Here is a 19,613-nt window from a genome sequence, read left to right as displayed (position 1 = left end):
ATATATATATACAGTGGCGGATCCAGGATATGATCAAGGGAGGGGCTAAGCCATAATTTGCCGTTTTATCCAGTGTAAAGGAGAATTGAAGCCCATTTTATCCAGTGTAAACCTGAGCGTCAAGGGGGGGGGGCTATAGCCCCGTAGCCCCCCCTTAAATCCGCCCTTGTATATATATATATATATATATATATATATATATATATATATATATATATATATATATATATATATATATATATATATATATATATATATATATATATATGTAAGGGCGATCAGAAAGTAAGGTATAATACATACATTAGATTATTTTTCGACATCGTCTGCAAATCGGTTGAGGCACTTATCACAACGTGGGATGAGTTTGAAGATTCCCTCCTGGTAAAAGTCCTGTCCTTACGTGTTCAGCCATGTTGTCATTTTCCGGCATTGCAGAATATCGTGCACAATGTTACTAACGCTTCCGAACGACATTTCGAATTCTGCCATCAGATGCCGTAACGTGATCCTCCTGTTACATCATCCATTTGAATCATCTCCTCCACGCGAACTGTGTTCAAATTTGTTGATGCCGTGCTGGATCGGCTACTGCGTTCGTCGTTGGTGACGTTTTTACTACCAATCATAAACTTTCGACATCATTCTTCGACATGCTGACAAGACATTACAGTCTATACGTAAACCTTTACCAGCTGCCAGTGAATTTCAGCTGCGGTTACATGTTTCGCCCACAGAAATCGAATAACTGAGCATACTTCTTCGCGAGATCAGTTTTCCAAACAAGTCGCCATTTTTGTTTACGAGGGTATCTATAACTAGCGTCGTGAAACTCTGCACAGTTGCCAACTCCATGTATTAAAATTACCACATATTCATTATTCCTCTATAACAGATGAGACTCCAGAAATATCAGTCTTGTAACCTTAGTTTTTGATCCTTCGTCCTTTATACTGTATATATAATATCCCTTTTAAGCATCCTTCCAAGCACGCGCGCTGCTTGCTCCCTTAGCTGTAGCCTGCCCCTGCTTCATGACACTGGGTCCGACACACATAATTTTGTTCCCCACCGCTGTTCGATCCTGGAGCAAATAATTATTTTATTGTTACAAATTGTATTTGCGTCAGTGTTAGGAGGTGATAAGCAGCAATAAAGATTATCTGCTACTTAACAAATGTATATTTTATATTTTTCACTCATACAGTACGTAAATGAATAAAGGACTTCGGCCTGGTCATGAAATGGGCGTGTCCTTTATCCTACTTGTGACATGAATTAAGCAATCGTTATTTGCGGAAGATTTGCTACCGAGCTTTGGTAAAAGACTCATTGCGAATCTGTCCAACCAGCGACAGACTTGTCCTCCGAGAATGAGGCGAATCGTGATCTACCGCCTTATTGCCCGGTGCTAAAATTTTAATATGAAGAAATTTAAGGCTCATGGAAAATGGCGGTGTAACCAATGAGTGGCGGTGAGGTCATGATCTAAAGGAATGATTTGTGATTGACACAGAGGAAAGAAAATGTCTTCATCCCTTCAGAAACAGAAACAAAAAGTGGGATCTGGACACTGAAGTATGTTCAATATCGGAAACTGAACCTAGGACCTCATGCATAAAATATGCTCGCTCTAGACAGTAAACCAGTGAGAAAAGGTCATCATTTCAATTAATAATATAGAACAACATAGCAAATGCTTCGGCCAAAACGCTTTGTGAATTAACTGTTCGATTCACACTTCCTGCGCATTCTTTTGAGGTAACCTTTAATTTCTTAGTATGTCAAGAAGAACAGAAGTCTACAAATATCCTAACTGTGTGCCCTTCATCCAGATTTCGATTTGTAAAATTGAAGAAAGATTAACACGCATCATGGTGCGTTAATACAGTTAACTTTTTTTCTTCTTCAAGAAAATAGGTTCCACAATTATTATTAAAAACGAAAGAACATGAAACCCCGAGTCAAAGAAGACAGTTATAGTAAGCAATAATTACAAAGAAAAAGAAGTACTTTAATTAATAATAACGATATACTTCTCAAGTACATGTTACTAATTATTATTTATTGTTAAAGAAATCTGTATCTCATATATTCGCTAAATACTGTGTACGCTAAAAACTAACTAACAGTCCTTTTCCAACATTAAAAGTTTTTGAAACTTAAATGCTAAAAATCTTGCACTTGATAATGAATATCATATAATACACAATTTTCTTTTGAAGATTGTGTATGTTTTTTTTACGGGTCGCTTAACTCACGCGAAAGAACAACGTTGTACATAGTACACTATACATCAGAACAAGAGATCATCTTGGTCAGTAGGAAGTTGCAGAAGCGCTCTACATTTTATAATCTTCTTCTTCTTCTTCATTTAATGTGTGAATCTTTTTGAACAGGCTTGTTGGTTCGCTCCGTTGCATTCAGTTACCTGCTTATAAAAAAAAGCAGAAGACGGTTCAGTTAAGCAGTTACGTAAGCCGTCATGATTCAATGAAATTTATTAGTATCGTTATAGGCTGGCCAGTTCTTCAGTGATTCTGTAGCAATGAGTAACACACCTTTTCTTTCTTAATAACGCTAGCCAGTGAGTGAGACAGTCGGACACCGTGATTACGAAGAAACAATAAACCAAATTTTGAGGAAACATATTCTTTCTCTCTGTTTTTGATAGTGATATTCCTACATGAAGTGTACGAATTTGTGTTAAATACTATCTTTTATTATATTGTATACGCGAGTGTTTGTGCGTGTGTAGTTTGTGTGTTAGTGTATAGATTAATTTCTGGTTATCTACATTGTGTTGTGTTATTCGGCTTCCAGAAATATGATACCAAGAGCACATCCAATGATGTGGGCACAGGTTAGTATTGAATTTTTAAATGTTCTTCATCTGTTTAAATGCCTTATAACAATAAAATAAACACTGCGTTTATTTATTATTTATTTATTATTTTATTATTTTTCACGATAGCATACTTTGTGATCCTCTACGCTGGAAATTTTCGTGTTTTTTTTTTTGTGTGTGTGTGTGTGTAAAAATGTTTTCTTATTATTTTCATGCGTTAAGACATATCCCAGTCACACAGTTTTATTAATTACTTTCAAAATCTTATTTATTCCCTACATCAAGATATATCTCTATCACATACTTTTATTAATTGCTTTCAATACTTATTATCTCCCTATATTAAGACATTACCTAGTCACATAATTTTATTAATTACTTTCAAAATCTTATGTAAAATTATCCAAGTAGGTACTCTGTTGTCTGCCAAACTCTAGTGCGTATGTTGCGTGCCAAAAATAATGTAATTGCAGGGCTAAATGATATTTTATAAGTGTTAAACGACTTGATATCCAAAATTGTCATATCTATTATTTATTGTTACTGTGCATTTTTAGAAAAACGAACAAAGTTGAGGATGTAAAGAATTGTAACATTTTCTTATTCCGTTTAGTTATGTTTTTAGAGCGTCATTGCATGATCTTATTCTGTTCAACTGTGTAAACTAAATTAAAATTTTAAAAAATGAAATTACCTCGTTTTTGTTTCGTTAAACTTTGTAACACAACGGTAGTAATTATATGTTAGTTAATTCTCACTTTAAGTTACATGTACCCTGATTCTTAGCATTACAAAAAAGGGAATTTTAAGTAAGGGAACGAACCTTTAAAGACCAAACGACAGCAAAGGTTGGATGAGTGGCAAGTCCAGATAGTTCAACGTACATATAGTAAATGTAAAGAATGAGCCTTCCATGGCTTGACTCCAGGGCCTTACTATTGTAGGTACCTCATGCGTCATGCCTTATAATCCCATCACCATTCACCATAAAACACTGTCATTATCCGTGCTTACCTCAGTTATACACGTAGAAATTCAAAGCATTGAGTAAGAGTGGACAATCGGGATACTCCAGGTGGATAATCAGGAAATTCCAGGTAGATAATCAGAATACTAATCGGAGTAGATAATTAGGACATTCGTGTGGATAATCAGAATAATGATAAGAGTGATAATCAGGATACTCCATGTAGATAATTAGAATACTGATAAGAATAGATAATCAGGGTACTCCATATGGATTATTAGAATACTGATAAGTGAATAATCAGCATATTCTAAGTGGATAATCAGGATTCTGATAAGAGGATAACCAGGATACTTCAGCCGGATAACTCAGAATACTGATAAGTGAACAATCAGAATACTCCATATGGATAATCAGAATACTAATCGGAGTAGACAGTCAGGAAATCCATGTGGATAATTAGAATACTGACAAGAATTATAATCAGGATACTTCATATAAATAATTAGAATACTGATAAGAGTAGATAATCAGGATACTCCATGTGGATAATTAGAATACTGATAAGAGTGGATAATCAGCATATTCCAGGTGGATAATCAGGATATCAGGATAGATGTGGAAATAAGATTCCACATTTTCTTAAATTAAACCCTTACCCGACATCACTCTCCGATGTCAATTTTTTTTTTCAGTAATCAATTTTACAGACATTAAGTGAATACTGAGCCATTTTGGAATTTGGGACAAAGGAAAACAAATCCTACTCCCACCGGGGATCGAATGCAGGCCATCCGATTGATAAGTAGACCGCCTCACCAAGCACGTAACTCCGACTCTTCAGTATATAGGCTAGTAGCAAGAAATAAAAAAAAAAGTCTTAAGGCAATTGTCACCCTAATGCGCACAAATAATTATATAGACTGAACCTTTTCCGTTAAATGTTAAATTATGAATCTATGAAGTAGTAACAATTATATGTTGAAACAAAGAAGAATACTATTCTGTCTATTAGAACATATGGAACTCTTCATATTAATTATTAGTGTACAATTCTTAATTGCCCGCAATAGACTGAAAAACAACTATTGGGGGAGAAGAGAAGCTAATCCTACCTTTCTCATGGGATATCTGCTTGTCAAGATGAAAGAGATGTGCATAGAAGAAAATTCCACTATTTGAAGTGCGTACAAGAAAATTCTACCTAGATTTTTTTTTTTTTTTTTACTTCTTTTATTTTCTTCGGTTACTTTCTGCAAGTTGGCGGAAACTATGGTGACCGTGACGACTCTTGATGCCTGAGCTCTACACCAGCCATAGAATTGCTTTGACTTGTGTGTAATGTATCGGAAGAATTCGGAACGATTCGTGGAGCTGCTTTCTGAACACACACTTGAGAAAACTTAAAACAACAGTAGTGTACCAACAATGTTGCCAAACTTAGAATTCCAGACGAATTAAGAGTGAATTAGTATAATATTCATTTAACAATTCCCAAAATGTAGGAAACTGTATTCACAATGTCAAAAGTGAAAAAAAAGTGAACGTTTATAAAATATTAAATTTATGTATACTATTTCGGATCATGTGTAAGAAAGCGAAACAGATTAAAACAATGATATTCTGTGCTTCACTTACTCGGAATAATGAAAGAAATATAAGATCTGCATTGTGTAAGTTCGGCCTATGCTTAGCAGAATTCACGGAGCTATTCTTTACTTCCGATATCGTTCAAATTTTGTATTGATACTCGTTACATCAAACTTGAACAAATGTACATATTACTTAGGTATAATGAGCAGTAACTGTGACGTAGCACTCCCTAGCATGGTCAGCTAAACACTATAGTAGATATTAATATGTGTACCATAATTTACATTAATTTATACTTACTCTGTGTTCCGAACTATTTTAATTCGGTCAGTAGTGTTAGCAATAAATCATTTTTCCTTGTACTTGAAATGATTATTGCAGAGAAGCATAATTTAGACGTCACCGTTACATTGTTTGTTTTTAAAACTACGTAAGCGTCCTCGTTTCTAGTCTAATAGCAAGAGCACATGTCATTGATGGACAAGGTCTCGGTTTCGATTCTCGGTGGGAGAATATGAAACATATTTCAGGAATTCAGATCCCACTTGACTTTGTAGATATCGTTCTATGATCCGTTGCTGCTGACAAATGAAATAAATACACTAATCTAAGTAACTAGGGCCAGAACCAGACGTAAGGACACGGGGACCCTCAAAAATTAACCTTTTTTCACTCAGTTATGGTTTCTTCAGGTTTGAAATTTCTTGCCTGTAATTTGCGGTTATACGTATGGCCAAATTTGCCAGCACCACATTGCCACATTAGAAGCTGTTTAAATTTTTAAATTTAAAATAATTCAAGGAAATAAAAGAACTATGTACATTAATTTACAACAAATGTCGTCATTAATATTGTGATGACTGACAACCGGTATTGTCAACTTCAACGATAAGTCGTTTTGTCTAGTGGTTTTGCCACGTTTGTAGCAACTAAATAATTTGACTGTAGGTCCATGAAATCTATGGGCGATTCTAAGTGCATCATCTATATATTTTAAACAGAACATTATTGGATCGGTGCACAAGTTCGTAGCGTTTTCTGAGTGAACGTATCTTTATTCACGTACGTTTACACTTTTATTTTAATACAATTTTTACACTTTACCCACAGAATTCAGATTGTCCACAGTGGTTGAGTGATTCATAATTTCTACCAAATCCTGTGTTATTTGAGGGGGATTCTCGTAAAGAAGCTCATTTATTTTCACGGCCGTCTTAACCGTACAACATCAGATAACTCAATTTGCTTTCCCGGAGACGAAAACACAATTTCCTGGCTGCACTTTCAGGAATAGCATTAGTTCCATACTACACAGCACAAATTGTTTTCGCCGCTCCTATCGTATTTTATCCTCGGTTAAAACCGAAGTGCAGAATGTGGTCAAAATATTGAACTTTGTCCACTTGATACTCTTTCTTGTTTCGACTGCAAAATATACGAAATGTGTGCAAAACTAGAATACATTGTATTTTCACCAACACGAAGCTACAAACTAAGCAATAATAATTGATTAACGGATAAGGAGCCCTTGGCCGACGACAAGTATAAGCAACTCATAAGCATAAAAGAATTCATACATTACTTGAATCTAAACTGGGAGAAAATTCATTTTATTATACATCACAAAAAGTATCATGGAACGCCTCTTGCGGCTTCAAAATATAATTTAATGCGCTTGTGTTCTGGGTCTTTAGCATCGTGAGGCAATTAATGAGCTTTTAAAATTAGGATTAAATCGATATAGAAAACTAAAAATAACAATGATGTCCTGACCATACATCGTCCGACTAAAAAGCGTCTTTCTGAAATTAGCTCTTTATAGACGATAACGCCAGGAACATCAAGAATTTTTGTTGAGTTTAATGTCCCAGGGATGATTGGAGAAAGTGAATAAATGTGAAATTATTTTTTTCTGCTTTCCCGGCAGTATTCGAACCCGGAACCACATTCATCAAATACACACGCGCAGCCACTAGACCAACAGGGAGAGCCTCTGGAACTTCAATTTGAGTTTGAGTCTATATCTGTAATGCGCAATAGTCTATATTGTAAATTACTGTCTAATTACTTTTTGACCATCTCACTACAACTAATCTGATAAGTAATATTCATCCACTGTCTAATTACTTTTTTGACCATCTCACTACAACTAATCTGATAAGTAATATTCATCCACGCACGCACAGCATCTCACGTTGTTGTTTCTCATAATCATGAAATTTATAGACTGTTCGTGTCATATATATATATATTAAAGTTCTAAAACATATTCGTGACACGCCGATACGATATAGTATGTAGTAAAAGTGATCATATTTAGGAGGAAAATGTGCTGCACAGTGACGATACTCGGAACTGATAGTCACCCAGACCTAAATTTTCTCGTTGAACGAACAAGCTACTTTATATGAAGTAATAGGTTACCTTCGCTTCTCCTTGACCTCAGGAGTCGTTATACAAGTTTAAAAAACGATGATTTATTGGAAGTCATGAACTTCTAAATAAATATTCCACATCAGCTTATATAATTTATTCTGTTACATTAAACGTACATACTAAATTAATTAGGATAAAGGGCGTAAAGTATGTTATATACTGAATTTGAATGTGAAAGGAAGGGGTTACTGAAGTAAAACTTACAATCCAAACGTTATAGAGCACACAGCAGAGTTCTAAAACCGTTGTTCCCTCACACCATTGTTTTTCTGGTCAAAATATGAAAATGAAATTATGCAAAAGAATAGCTATGTATAAGATACCAATAGCTTATGAAATTGCTTACATAGAAAGTAGTACATATTCAGAAGGTAAGTTCAGTTCCCCTTATAACGGAATATACTTCTTAGAACGTTTACTGTCCGGCTATGGAAAAGATAAGAATTTCTCGAAAATACACACATGTGTATGTCAAAATTCCAAGAAATGTGAATTTAACTAGTTGAATAATAATAATAATAATAATAATAATAATAATAATAATAATAATAATAATAATAATTCGTTTAACAAGTTGGATAGTATAAAGCAGCGTTTCCCAACCTTTTTCAACTTGCGGCACACTATGGGTGTTACTTGGATTCTCGCGGCACATTTATAGATATATTATTATTTGTAAATATGAAACACAGTGGCATTTTTTTCTGTGATTATTGATCTTCTTACAGAGAAGAAAGCTCTATCACTGTTTTTTCCCCGTGGTAAATCATTATGCTTATTTTTCATTGTAATTTAAAAATAGAAAACAATTGCAATGAAATATCTACCCTTTTACTAAAAACTGTATCCACCCTTTTACTAAGAAGGAAGATCACTAAATAACGAACGAACAAACAAATCTCTTTTACTTTTAAAACACAAATGTAGGTAATTTGTAGAAAGGATTGAATGATATTTTAAATTTTCAAGTTACGAAATAGTCTGCAACAATAAAGAAGCAATAATGGCCTTAACAATGATAACAAATACTTTTTTCAAAATTAGAAATGCACAGAATAGTAACCCGGAATGAAACTTAAAATTGTAGGTTCATAGTAGAGTTTCACAGTAATGTGAAGTACAAATATACATTTTTCCGTACGTTTTGCAATTTGATTGCTATAAAATTAATAATTTTGTTTCGATTCCTCGCGGCACACCAGCGGCCCATTCACGGCACACCAGTGTGCCGCGGCACACCGGTTGGGAAACGCTGGTATAAAGGCTTAGAAAGGATAAACCTCAGAAACTACTAGTGTACTGCATTTTTTAAAGATAGAGTAGGTAAGCCTAAATGATCGTGCGAGATCCGCAGTACTTTCAATTAATTCTATCAAGTTTCATGTATTTTTTTTTTTTTTGTAGGACATAGTAAGTTAAATTGATTGTATCTATCATACACATAATGGCAACCAAACTTATTCAATATCTATGAACATTCGTGTTTAGGTGTTGATACATATTATGACCTAGGATTAGAATAATTGCCTTCCTTGTATTCAACCAGCTCCTGTTTTATTTTTGGTTCCGAGTGGGATCTTACGTGATTTGCTTCCCACTCGTCTGTATCTCATAACTCCATGCTGAAGACTGAAGTTCAAATTCAAATCAATCAATCAATCAGATTATGTGTTTATAGACGTTTTTTAAGAAACTTTTTTATTTTATTTTAAGGGAATCATTACGCAATAGTTACACTAACAAAAATGTATTATGCCTATGTGCGATCAAAACTGGAATATGCTGCTGTGATTTGGAACCCATCACAACAGCAATACAGACACCAACTGGAAAAGGTCCAATCTAATTTTTTCAAATACTTGACGTACAAGACAACTAGAATCTATCCATATTATGAAAATTATCTAACATTAATAGACAACTTCTGTATCCCTACTCTTGAACAAAGGCGAAATGTGACAGATTTGACTTTTCTCCATAAAATAGTACAAAACGAATTTAATTGTACAGATCTCATATCAACATTAAATTTTCATGTCCCGACACTTAAAACTCGTGCTAATAACTCTGGTCTGTTTTATTGCAAAAAAGCAAGGACCAACGTATTATTGAAATCACCAATTTGGAGAATGTGTTCTACTTATAACAAAATATGTATCAAACACAAAGAAATTGACATCTGCAATATGAACTCTATGTTTAAGAAAACTATTGTAAATGTATTATGTAATACACCAACACTATAATTGGGCTTATGCCTGTTGTGTTGATGGCAAATAAATAAATAAATAAATTAGTTTCTTAGATTACAAATAAAGTATAGAAAGGTTTATTTTAAGGATTTTGGATTTACCAAACACTGTTCGTGTGTCCCGAATCTGAAGAACTCTTGTTGGATCGCCATCAGTATTGACCAGGATTTACAGGGTCAAAGGTTAGAAATCGAGTTTTTTGATGAAGGTGGTATTCAAACTAGAGGTGATAGAAATCAGCAATTTCTTGTTTTAACGTTGATCACTATAAAGCAAAGACCATAATAGATAGCTAGACGCGATCCCTGTAATCGATTAAGCGTCCCAAGAATATTTTCCATCTCTATCATTAATTCTGTAATAAAACCGGAAACGATAGAAATTCACTATAACTTCTGGCTTCAATATTAATCTAAACATAGCAATAACGATCAGAGATAGCGAAAAGCATTTTATAAAAATCGACTATAGTATCGATTATAGCGTACTATGTTCTCTCTTAACGTCTAGTTAAACAGAAAGTGTCAGAAATAAACCATTTCCGGTTTTAACGACGATTGATATAGGGTATAAGCGATAATAGACAGTGAGAAACTTTTTTTCTGCAATCAATTAAGCGTCCCAACAATATATTCCATCTCCGCTGAAAGCTCTCTACTAAAACCGGTAATGGTTTCAATTTTAATTGATAAAATATCATGCCATTAGTAAATATTAAATTTAAACCAGTACTACCGCCTCCTTTCAAATACATGAAAGCTTTTGTGAGGGGAGAAATGCGGAGAACTACTGACTGGTATATAGCGACAGAGGAACTTCCATTGTTCACCCGTTAAAAAAATTCAAACTTGAATTTGCACATTGTATATACTGTGACAAACCAACTCCTTCATGTACACTCTGACACTGCAACTTGATGATGTCGAACTACTCCAACGAAGTAGATTTATGTATTTTTTAACAAAGGCAATCATATATATATATATATATATATATATATATATATATATATATATATATATATATATATATATATATATATATATATATATATATGTGTGTGTGTGTGTGTGTGTGTGTGTGTGTATGTAATGTGAGAAAAATGTGATAAGAATTACACAACATCGTGACGGTACCTATATGCATTCAACACTAGAAATACCTATGGAAAGTTTAATAAAATAAATTATAGCAAATTGTACAGTTTCCTCATAAAGTTCCTATGTATTATATTTCTTAATTTCGAACATCAACAATATAGAAAAAAATATATTTCTGTAGATTTTAAAGAATTGCAAGTCATTGCTGTCACAATTCTAAAATGTTCATCATATTAAAGCCAGTGTTAATAATGTTATTTGACAATTATAAAATAAATATTAAATATTGAAAATTATTTTTGACTTTCTTGCAGATTCAATTAATAGTAATAATAATGATTAAGAAATTCAAAAAAGCTGTACAATTTAAACTAGTATGCATCTGACTAAGAGAATATGTTTAATTATTCATCTTTATAATTGAAGCTAAGTTTATATCTCTCAACTGCTTACATATTCATCCGCGTGATCGACTGTTTTTGGTAATTAAAATTTACTCCATGTCGATGCTATTTTCTAATGAATACAGTGACTATTATAGGTACACCTATTCTTAAGATACACCGGGGAAAATAACTTATGGTCTCTTCCCGACCAATCCTAGAAGTATGTCAACTCAACAGTGTGCATTTATATAAAGAAAGAACGAACATTCTTCTTTATGAATAAGAAGATTGTCCATGGATAATATTCCATTTTTTAAAATGAAACCCAGAAGTGATTTCAATGGTGGAATAACACAGTAGCATTAATAAAGAGTTTCTCCACAAGCACGCAAAGCAGTTGTCGTCCTACGCCATATTAAATAAACCTGACACACCTATTAGCAAATATGAAAACTAATGAAATTTAATATGCGTATGATGTAATATAATAAACACAGAGACAACTTCTAGCAACAAGTTTTCGCATAAGCATTCATCGTTAAATCTTCCATGGTCATATTTCATAGGCCACCACACACACAGACATATAAACACATTGGATCTAGTGCGTCTTCGCCATCGTCGATGGACACGCTTAGTGACGAGGAGCGGTCTTTTTAGCGGTGCCTTGGAGACTTCTTCCAGCTCCAATGACCCCGTTAGGGTGACTCGTTCTGTCTTTCTCTTTCTCTACCCAACAAGAACAAACAACAACACACTTGCGTGAGAAGGTATCGTCTTCATGTGGAGTCGAGAAATATCAACAGTTCAAGGCGATGATGACCCTTTGAATGGAAAAAAAGGCGACCTCCAAATTCTCTGTGACGTTTCGTTCCTCCGGAATTTTCCCTCTCGAAATAATTTATAATATCTTCTTTGATATGCAAATAAGCTTAGCTACTTGTTTCACTTTTATTTGAACACAAAATATATGATTTGTGACTTATGTTCCCATTTTGTAACCAGTTGTGAACAGAAAGAAACACCGTTTCAAACTTTCAAGTGACATTTAGATGTGTTCAAAGTGACCATGAACGTATGAATTCAACATGAACTCAATTCGCATATTATTAGTAAAAGGTTAAGGGTAGTCCATTAAAACAGCCTTGACTCTTTTCTTAATTATAGCAATACCCTGTAAAATTCCAATAATCCGTCCGATGTTCTGTACAATTCGAGTTTTAAAAAAAATGAACGGCGCTAATAAACGGGAATTTCGTTTTCAGAGAACCTGGGAAGTCAGTTGCAACGAGTAATGATAACGCATTCTCCAATCGAGAATGGAATAGCCAATAAATAACGCTAAAATAGACGATTAGCCGATCAAGGTGGTCAAAATAATTCCCAGGTATCCTCAAAGTTGCTACTATGTTATTATGTATAGCTTTCATTTATTATGTTATTTCATTATGTATAATTTTCAGTTTCGTTGTTGTTTGCCCTAACAACATTGGTTAGTCAATGTATGTAGCAGAGACATTTCTTTCTTTCTGATCGCTCCAACCGAGTTTTGATTTATTTTAAGACACTTGCTCCATTTTTTTATTTATATTACAGTAAGTTCTTGTCTGAGTTGTGTGAATGAAAGAATGAGTAACTATAAACAGAAGGAAGTTAGTTCCTCCATAAACTAAGTTACCTAGGTAGAGGCGTTTCGAAGATTAAGGTAACATCAAAAAACGTTTTCTGTAGAATATAATGTAAATGAAGTAATCGTAGGAGACTGATTTCGAGATCATCGTTATCATCATTCTGCTAGTATTGGCAGGTCACTCGCCGCAACTCAGAAGTTTCCGTGCTCTACAGTCTTCCGCTAACCTCTTCGTTTTCACGTACGATTTTCGTGTTTTGATATAATCTCTTTCGCCCCTCCCTTTCTTTACTGTCACCATACCCTTTAGACGTCTCTTATGATACAGCTCCTTCTTTGCCAATGACCCAATCAGTTTCTCTTTCTCCTTTCAATAACGTCTAAAATTGTTCTTTTCTCTCCTACCATTTCTAAGACCCTCTCATTCGTTTTTCGCTGGACCCAGCTAATTTTCTCCATTCTTCTCCCCACCCACATTTCGAAAGCTTCAAGTCGTTTTTCATCATTTTCGCGTAATTTCCATATTTCAGGCCCATACAGAACAATACTCCGCACAAAGAATTTTATGAGTCTTTTCCTCAACTCTTTATTCAAAGTCCCACAAAATAGAATGTCTTTAAAACAGTCTTTGAAACAGTTCTGATCAGAGCAATTTCTGAAGAAAAAAAATAGTACATAGCTCAAAACAGTACATTTTTCAAATAATAGTACCGTACTTGTTTAAAAATAAATGAAACAAAATTAACGGACTTCAATAGAAGCGCTAAAAGCCGAAAATAATAATGAAAAGGCGCTTCAAACTAGAAAATAATTCATTACTATTAATTACTATGAATAATTTTCTACTTTAAAGAAGTTTTTGAAGTCGTTAATATTGTATTTCTTGCTTTTTTTAAAAAAGCGCTTTTTCTCTGGTTTTTGGTGCGTTTTTGATATGGATTACGTTTTTAAAATTGTTTAATATTTCCACTTTTTTGCCACCCCAGTAATTTAGTTAATGGTTTCCGTCTCGTAGAATAGGTCGGCCTACGAAACATACGTGAGCAAATATATACGGAATTATACGTGAACATACACACAGTATTAACAATATCTGTTTTTGAGGAGTTTATGGTTTAAGTCCAAAGACTTTCATTAGATCCTGATAAAACTTACCATATGAAACCACCGAGAAAGTGTACTCTCCGAAACTAGAATCGCTACACCTAAGTTATATTTGGGCACGCACTCAAGAACGTAAGTTAATTGCTATATTAACACTCAATTGTTGAGGAGTTTCTTGTTCTAGTCCGAAGACTATCACCAGATCCAAATCAATTTATTTATGAAACCACATCGAAATCATTTTCTTTGAAACAAAAAGTAAATCAACAAAACTGGTGTACCTTTGTCATGCGTGATCATGCACACAATTATGGTATTAACACTACCAGCCATTGAGAAATTTCATGGTCTAACTCCCAAAATTATTGTTAGATCCTCATAAAATTAACGTAAACCACCGATGAAGTACGTATATTCTTTCAAACAAAAGGATAATCATTAAAAATAGCATATCTGTGTTGAAGTTATGCGTGAATATACACATGTTGAAGTCGGTTAGTTACCGTTTCACTCTGCACCCGTTGAGGTGTTTCATGATCTAGCTCTGAAGACTATCATTACATCCTGGCGAAATTTACATGGGACCACGGGGCCGGGGAAGTATATGCTTTCAAACGAAAAAGAGTCCTCAAAACGGTCCACTTATGTTCAAATTATGCTTGAATATGCCCACGACATATATATATATACAGACGTGGATCCAAGGGGAGGGCTATAGCCCCCCTTGACGCTCAGGTATACACTGGATAAAATGGGCTTCAATCATATTTTCTTTATACTGGATAAAGCGGCAAACTATGGTTTAGCCCATCCCTTGATCATATCCTGGATCCGCGGCTGTATATATATATATATGAACGGTCGAATTGAGAACATCCTACTTTTTTCGAAGTTGATCAAAAGTTAACATAATATGGTTATTTATAGAGTCTACTATAAATACATGTAAAATTTAAAAAAATACAAATTTTGTCTCCTTTTACGTATAATCCCAGATTTTGGTAATCTAAAATAGGCTCAGTTCCATCAAATTCGACCGACGAGAAAACTGCAGTACGTAATTTAATGAGCAGCGATCTGACACTGAATTTACTAAATGCATTTTCTATGGGAAAAAAATGATCTTATTGTTACCTCTACAACTCCATGTCTCTATTATATATCCCCAATTAATCACGTATTTCTTAGTACTCCTAACTTCTTTTATTCTTCATCCATTCTTTGGCTGTTATACCATAAGGTATGTTTGTATAAAGTACAGTAACGATTTTAGTTACATAGTACCGGTAAAAGTAATAAAGTAATGTATTGTACAGAGTTGCCATGGTAAGTCATCGAAAATACTGAATAAACATAACTTTCTTATACCTAGGTATTTGGGAGTTAGGGGGTAACTGCTCTTGGCTGTTATTATTAGGCTTGTTTTTTCTTACTACTACTACTACTACTACTACTACTACTACTACTACTACTACTACTACTAATAATAATAATAATAATAATAATAATAATAATAATATATTCTTAAATCCTTATGTTTGCACTCAAAGAGTTCGTAGACCATAGACTAAGACTTTCTTGTTCAAAAGCATGTTTTTTGTACATTTTATTATATGTATTTCTGGAAGAAGTAATTTGAATATTACTAGTATTTACAACGCATAATTGTGGTATCTTAATCTGTATAATACTTGTCGTACATGCTATGTCCAGAAGTATCAATATATATATTACTGAACATATTTTTCAAAATAGGCTTAAGTATAACACTAGGTGAATTGAAGATAAATTTCTCGAATATTTCAAGTATATCTTGGAACATTCTAGGAGTAACTAGTCTAAACGAATGCCAATGTGAGTTTAAACGATATTCATAGTGTTTTAACGGAATTGTGCACAACACTGGTCATATTCTTTTGTAATATCAGTAAAGGATCACTTATTCACACAGCTTGAAATCCGTCTTTCGTTCTCAAGGATTCCTTTACTATCAGCAGCCAGATACTTGTAAATTTTCATAGCCATAGACTAAGACTTTCTTGTTCAAAAGCATGTTTTTTGTACATTTTATTATATGTATTTCTGGAAGAAGTAATTTGAATATTACTAGTATTTACAACGCATAATTGTGGTATCTTAATCTGTATAATACTTGTCGTACATGCTATGTCCAGAAGTATCAATATATATATTACTGAACATATTTTTCAAAATAGGCTTAAGTATAACACTAGGTGAATTGAAGATAAATTTCTCGAATATTTCAAGTATATCTTGGAACATTCTAGGAGTAACTAGTCTAAACGAATGCCAATGTGAGTTTAAACGATATTCATAGTGTTTTAACGGAATTGTGCACAACACTGGTCATATTCTTTTGTAATATCAGTAAAGGATCACTTATTCACACAGCTTGAAATCCGTCTTTCGTTCTCAAGGATTCCTTTACTATCAGCAGCCAGATACTTGTAAATTTTCAATCAGCGGCATCTTTCGCTGAACTAAGGCATGTAATTGCAAATATAAATACCACATGCTAAAAGGGGTTGTCGGATACCAGCCTTGGAAACTTGCCTCCATTTTTTAGCTACCTTAATGTATGGGTATAATGTTTGAAATATGGAGTATACTCGTATAATACAGTTACGTAAATATCATTATCAAATATCAAAGGTTTTAAAGATTTGTTAGTATAGCCATCATTTGCAGCTAAAACCACAGATTGCAGATAGTAACTGCTGTAGCATAATATACATTTTCTATGCATGTGATCTTGTGCTTGATCACGGTGGGAAAAATATCCCGATTTCATGTTACATCAATGTTTCATCTATTTGCTTTTAGTGTATGGTCAAAGAGCCTTAAATCAAATATATATATATATATATTCTTTTCAAGAATGCCAAAACAAACTTCAGAATATGTCAATATAAGCTTTTATTACCCGACCAAGTATTAGAAAATATGACTTAATCGCCTATTGCATATATTTTACACATTTGGTCTATTACTGGAACCCATGTGCATATATTTTATGCACACTTTACATATTATTTAGTAATCCAGTGAATGCTGCTGGGCCCCGAACAAAACATCTGATAATGGGGCTTGGTGCTTAAAGTGTAAAGGAACATTGATCATTGTACTTAGACATAAGCTTATAATACCAAACAAAAGATTGTGTTTTCCTTCTGAATAATGTATCACAAAGCCTAAACGGCCAAAAAGTGACCCTAGCCTCTTTGACCATACACCAAAGAATTATAACTTCGGTTCTCAAAACATACCTTTGAGTTCAATTCAACCAACCAAATTCAGGACTTCATATGTGCATCCAAATGTTTTAGACACTCGTTTCTTTGATTGCAATATAATCGAACTGACTTTGTCGAGTTGAAATCTTCTCGATCTTGCTTTAAAAGAGTAGCTAGAATGATTATAACATCAATATTCTATTCGTTTAGATTTTGTGCAATACCTGTACCATTTTTCTTCATTAATTATATATGAAACACAAATATAACAATTGTTATTCATTAACTTATTGATGGTAGTTGTAAGAAGAAACAAGAGCCACTATAACGAATATATACTTTTGTTTTATTTTCCTATCCTTTCCTTTCTTTTTCGATCGTACAACATCGAAAAAGCGTATACATTGAAAAAGCTTATACAACATCGAAATTTAGCAAAACGTATAGGACCATGTATTTCCATGTTTACAGTGTTTTTGGCGTCTCAGGCTGATGGTTGACGCTCCCAATATTTAGCGCGGGTGTTTCAAAATTCTTTCTTGGTGTTCCTCAAGTTTTTTCATTGTTGAATCAGAAAGCAATTAAGAAGTTTCCTCAATTAAAAGGTATCGAACTCCGGTTTAGAAAGCCAGGAATAACGACATTTAAACCGATGTGCTAACCACACGTTAGCTAACTAAAGCCATCAGTGGTTGGGCATAGTCCATCATTGATACTAACGCCGTGAATTTACTATCTAGGTATATAGGCGTTTTATAGATCTTTTTGTAAGGGGATAAGGAATGTTGAATGAACTGGATAGCTTTAATTCAAATACTTCTTGATTTATTTTACTGTGTAACTTGATGTAGTAGAAGAAGAAATGTTACAGCATGTAGAACACATTTTTGTCTCATCATTCTGCGTGAATACATTAAAACGTTCCGTTATGTAACAAAGTGCATTAATCTGTTATGGTATACATGCATAAAATAGTTCTCTTTACTGTGTTTTTCATAGCGCATAATACCTCAGAAATGCTTCGATTAACTAATGCATTTATGTACTTCCCTCAATATCTATATTTATAGAAAAGTGATATAGAGGATATCTCTAAGGTCATCCGAATCTTCAAATCGTATTTGAATGAAACGCCTACAATTCAAAATAGGGAATGTTCAAGTCTATAAACATACCACAGTACATTCATACACATATACACATATCATTTGATTTCAATGCTGTATTGATTTTGAAAAATAATATAAATTTATTACAAAATGCAAAATAATTGTGGATACATCAAATTTTCAATGAAATGTTCACGAATGTGACCTCCTCCACTTGCACAGTTCAGATCAAGCCCGTAGTTGAACTATTTCCATACCTTGAACATTGACAAGAATTCGAAAAGTTGACTAATGGTCAGTATTGTCAGCAAGAGCACTGAAAATTTCGCCAACAGATCACTGGGATACCACCATTAGATATGACGATTTGAAAATACTGCCAGAATCCCACTATTGGTAAGAAAGTTGCTTAATAATTTAACATGCTTCAGAAATTACAAATAAAGTCAAAAGTAACAACCATTAATGCATAATCCGTGTAAAATTAAAGTTCTAATCGTTATTTTCAGCTTGTGAAGTGGAGCGAATTGCACTTGTCATTGTATAAATGCTTCATAATACGGAAGATGCGAATTAAAAGCATAGAACAATTTTCTAATTGTTTTAACCTGTACTAGTCCTTTATATTTGCATCATTAAAAGAATCTTTATTAACTTTCTGTGAATGACTAACTTTTATCCTTCCAACTTTAGTCACAAATACATTCAACGAGCACCAAATCAGAAAAGCATAACTTGTCACATACAGAAAAAAAAGAACTAGGCGTTTAAACAACGAACACCAAGCAGCACGCATATTTGCGGATCCCAAACGTTTCAGATATCCTCTGGTCTGATTGGTCGATACAAATACGATATCACAAGACATGATCTACATATAGCACAAAGTAAACGGCAAATGGTGTCAGCTCTAGTAGCCGAGTGGGCTAGCGCA

General features: G+C 33.7%; 1 protein-coding gene across 2 annotated transcripts in view; it reads left to right on the top strand.

The window, feature by feature from the left end:
- Positions 1 to 19,613, top strand: part of LOC145683990 (uncharacterized) — a 437,297-nt gene that overhangs the window by 117,508 nt on the left and 300,176 nt on the right. The window contains exon 1 of one of the 2 annotated variants that reach the window (XM_081755755.1): positions 2,457 to 2,863. The exons of the other annotated variant lie outside the window; for it this stretch is intronic. Coding sequence (XP_081611881.1) covers positions 2,828 to 2,863 — 36 coding nt within the window. The 5' untranslated portion in view covers positions 2,457 to 2,827. Of the gene's footprint in view, positions 1 to 2,456; positions 2,864 to 19,613 lie in introns of those variants that run through there. 2 annotated transcript variants of the gene reach the window in all.

Source organism: Thermobia domestica, chromosome 4 (assembly GCF_964235325.1).
Source record: "Thermobia domestica chromosome 4, izTheDome1.hap1.1, whole genome shotgun sequence".
In the NCBI taxonomy this organism is placed as follows: Eukaryota; Metazoa; Arthropoda; class Insecta; order Zygentoma; family Lepismatidae; genus Thermobia; species Thermobia domestica.
Note: the sequence above shows the minus strand (reverse complement) of the source record. Positions and strands in the feature narration are given on the sequence as shown.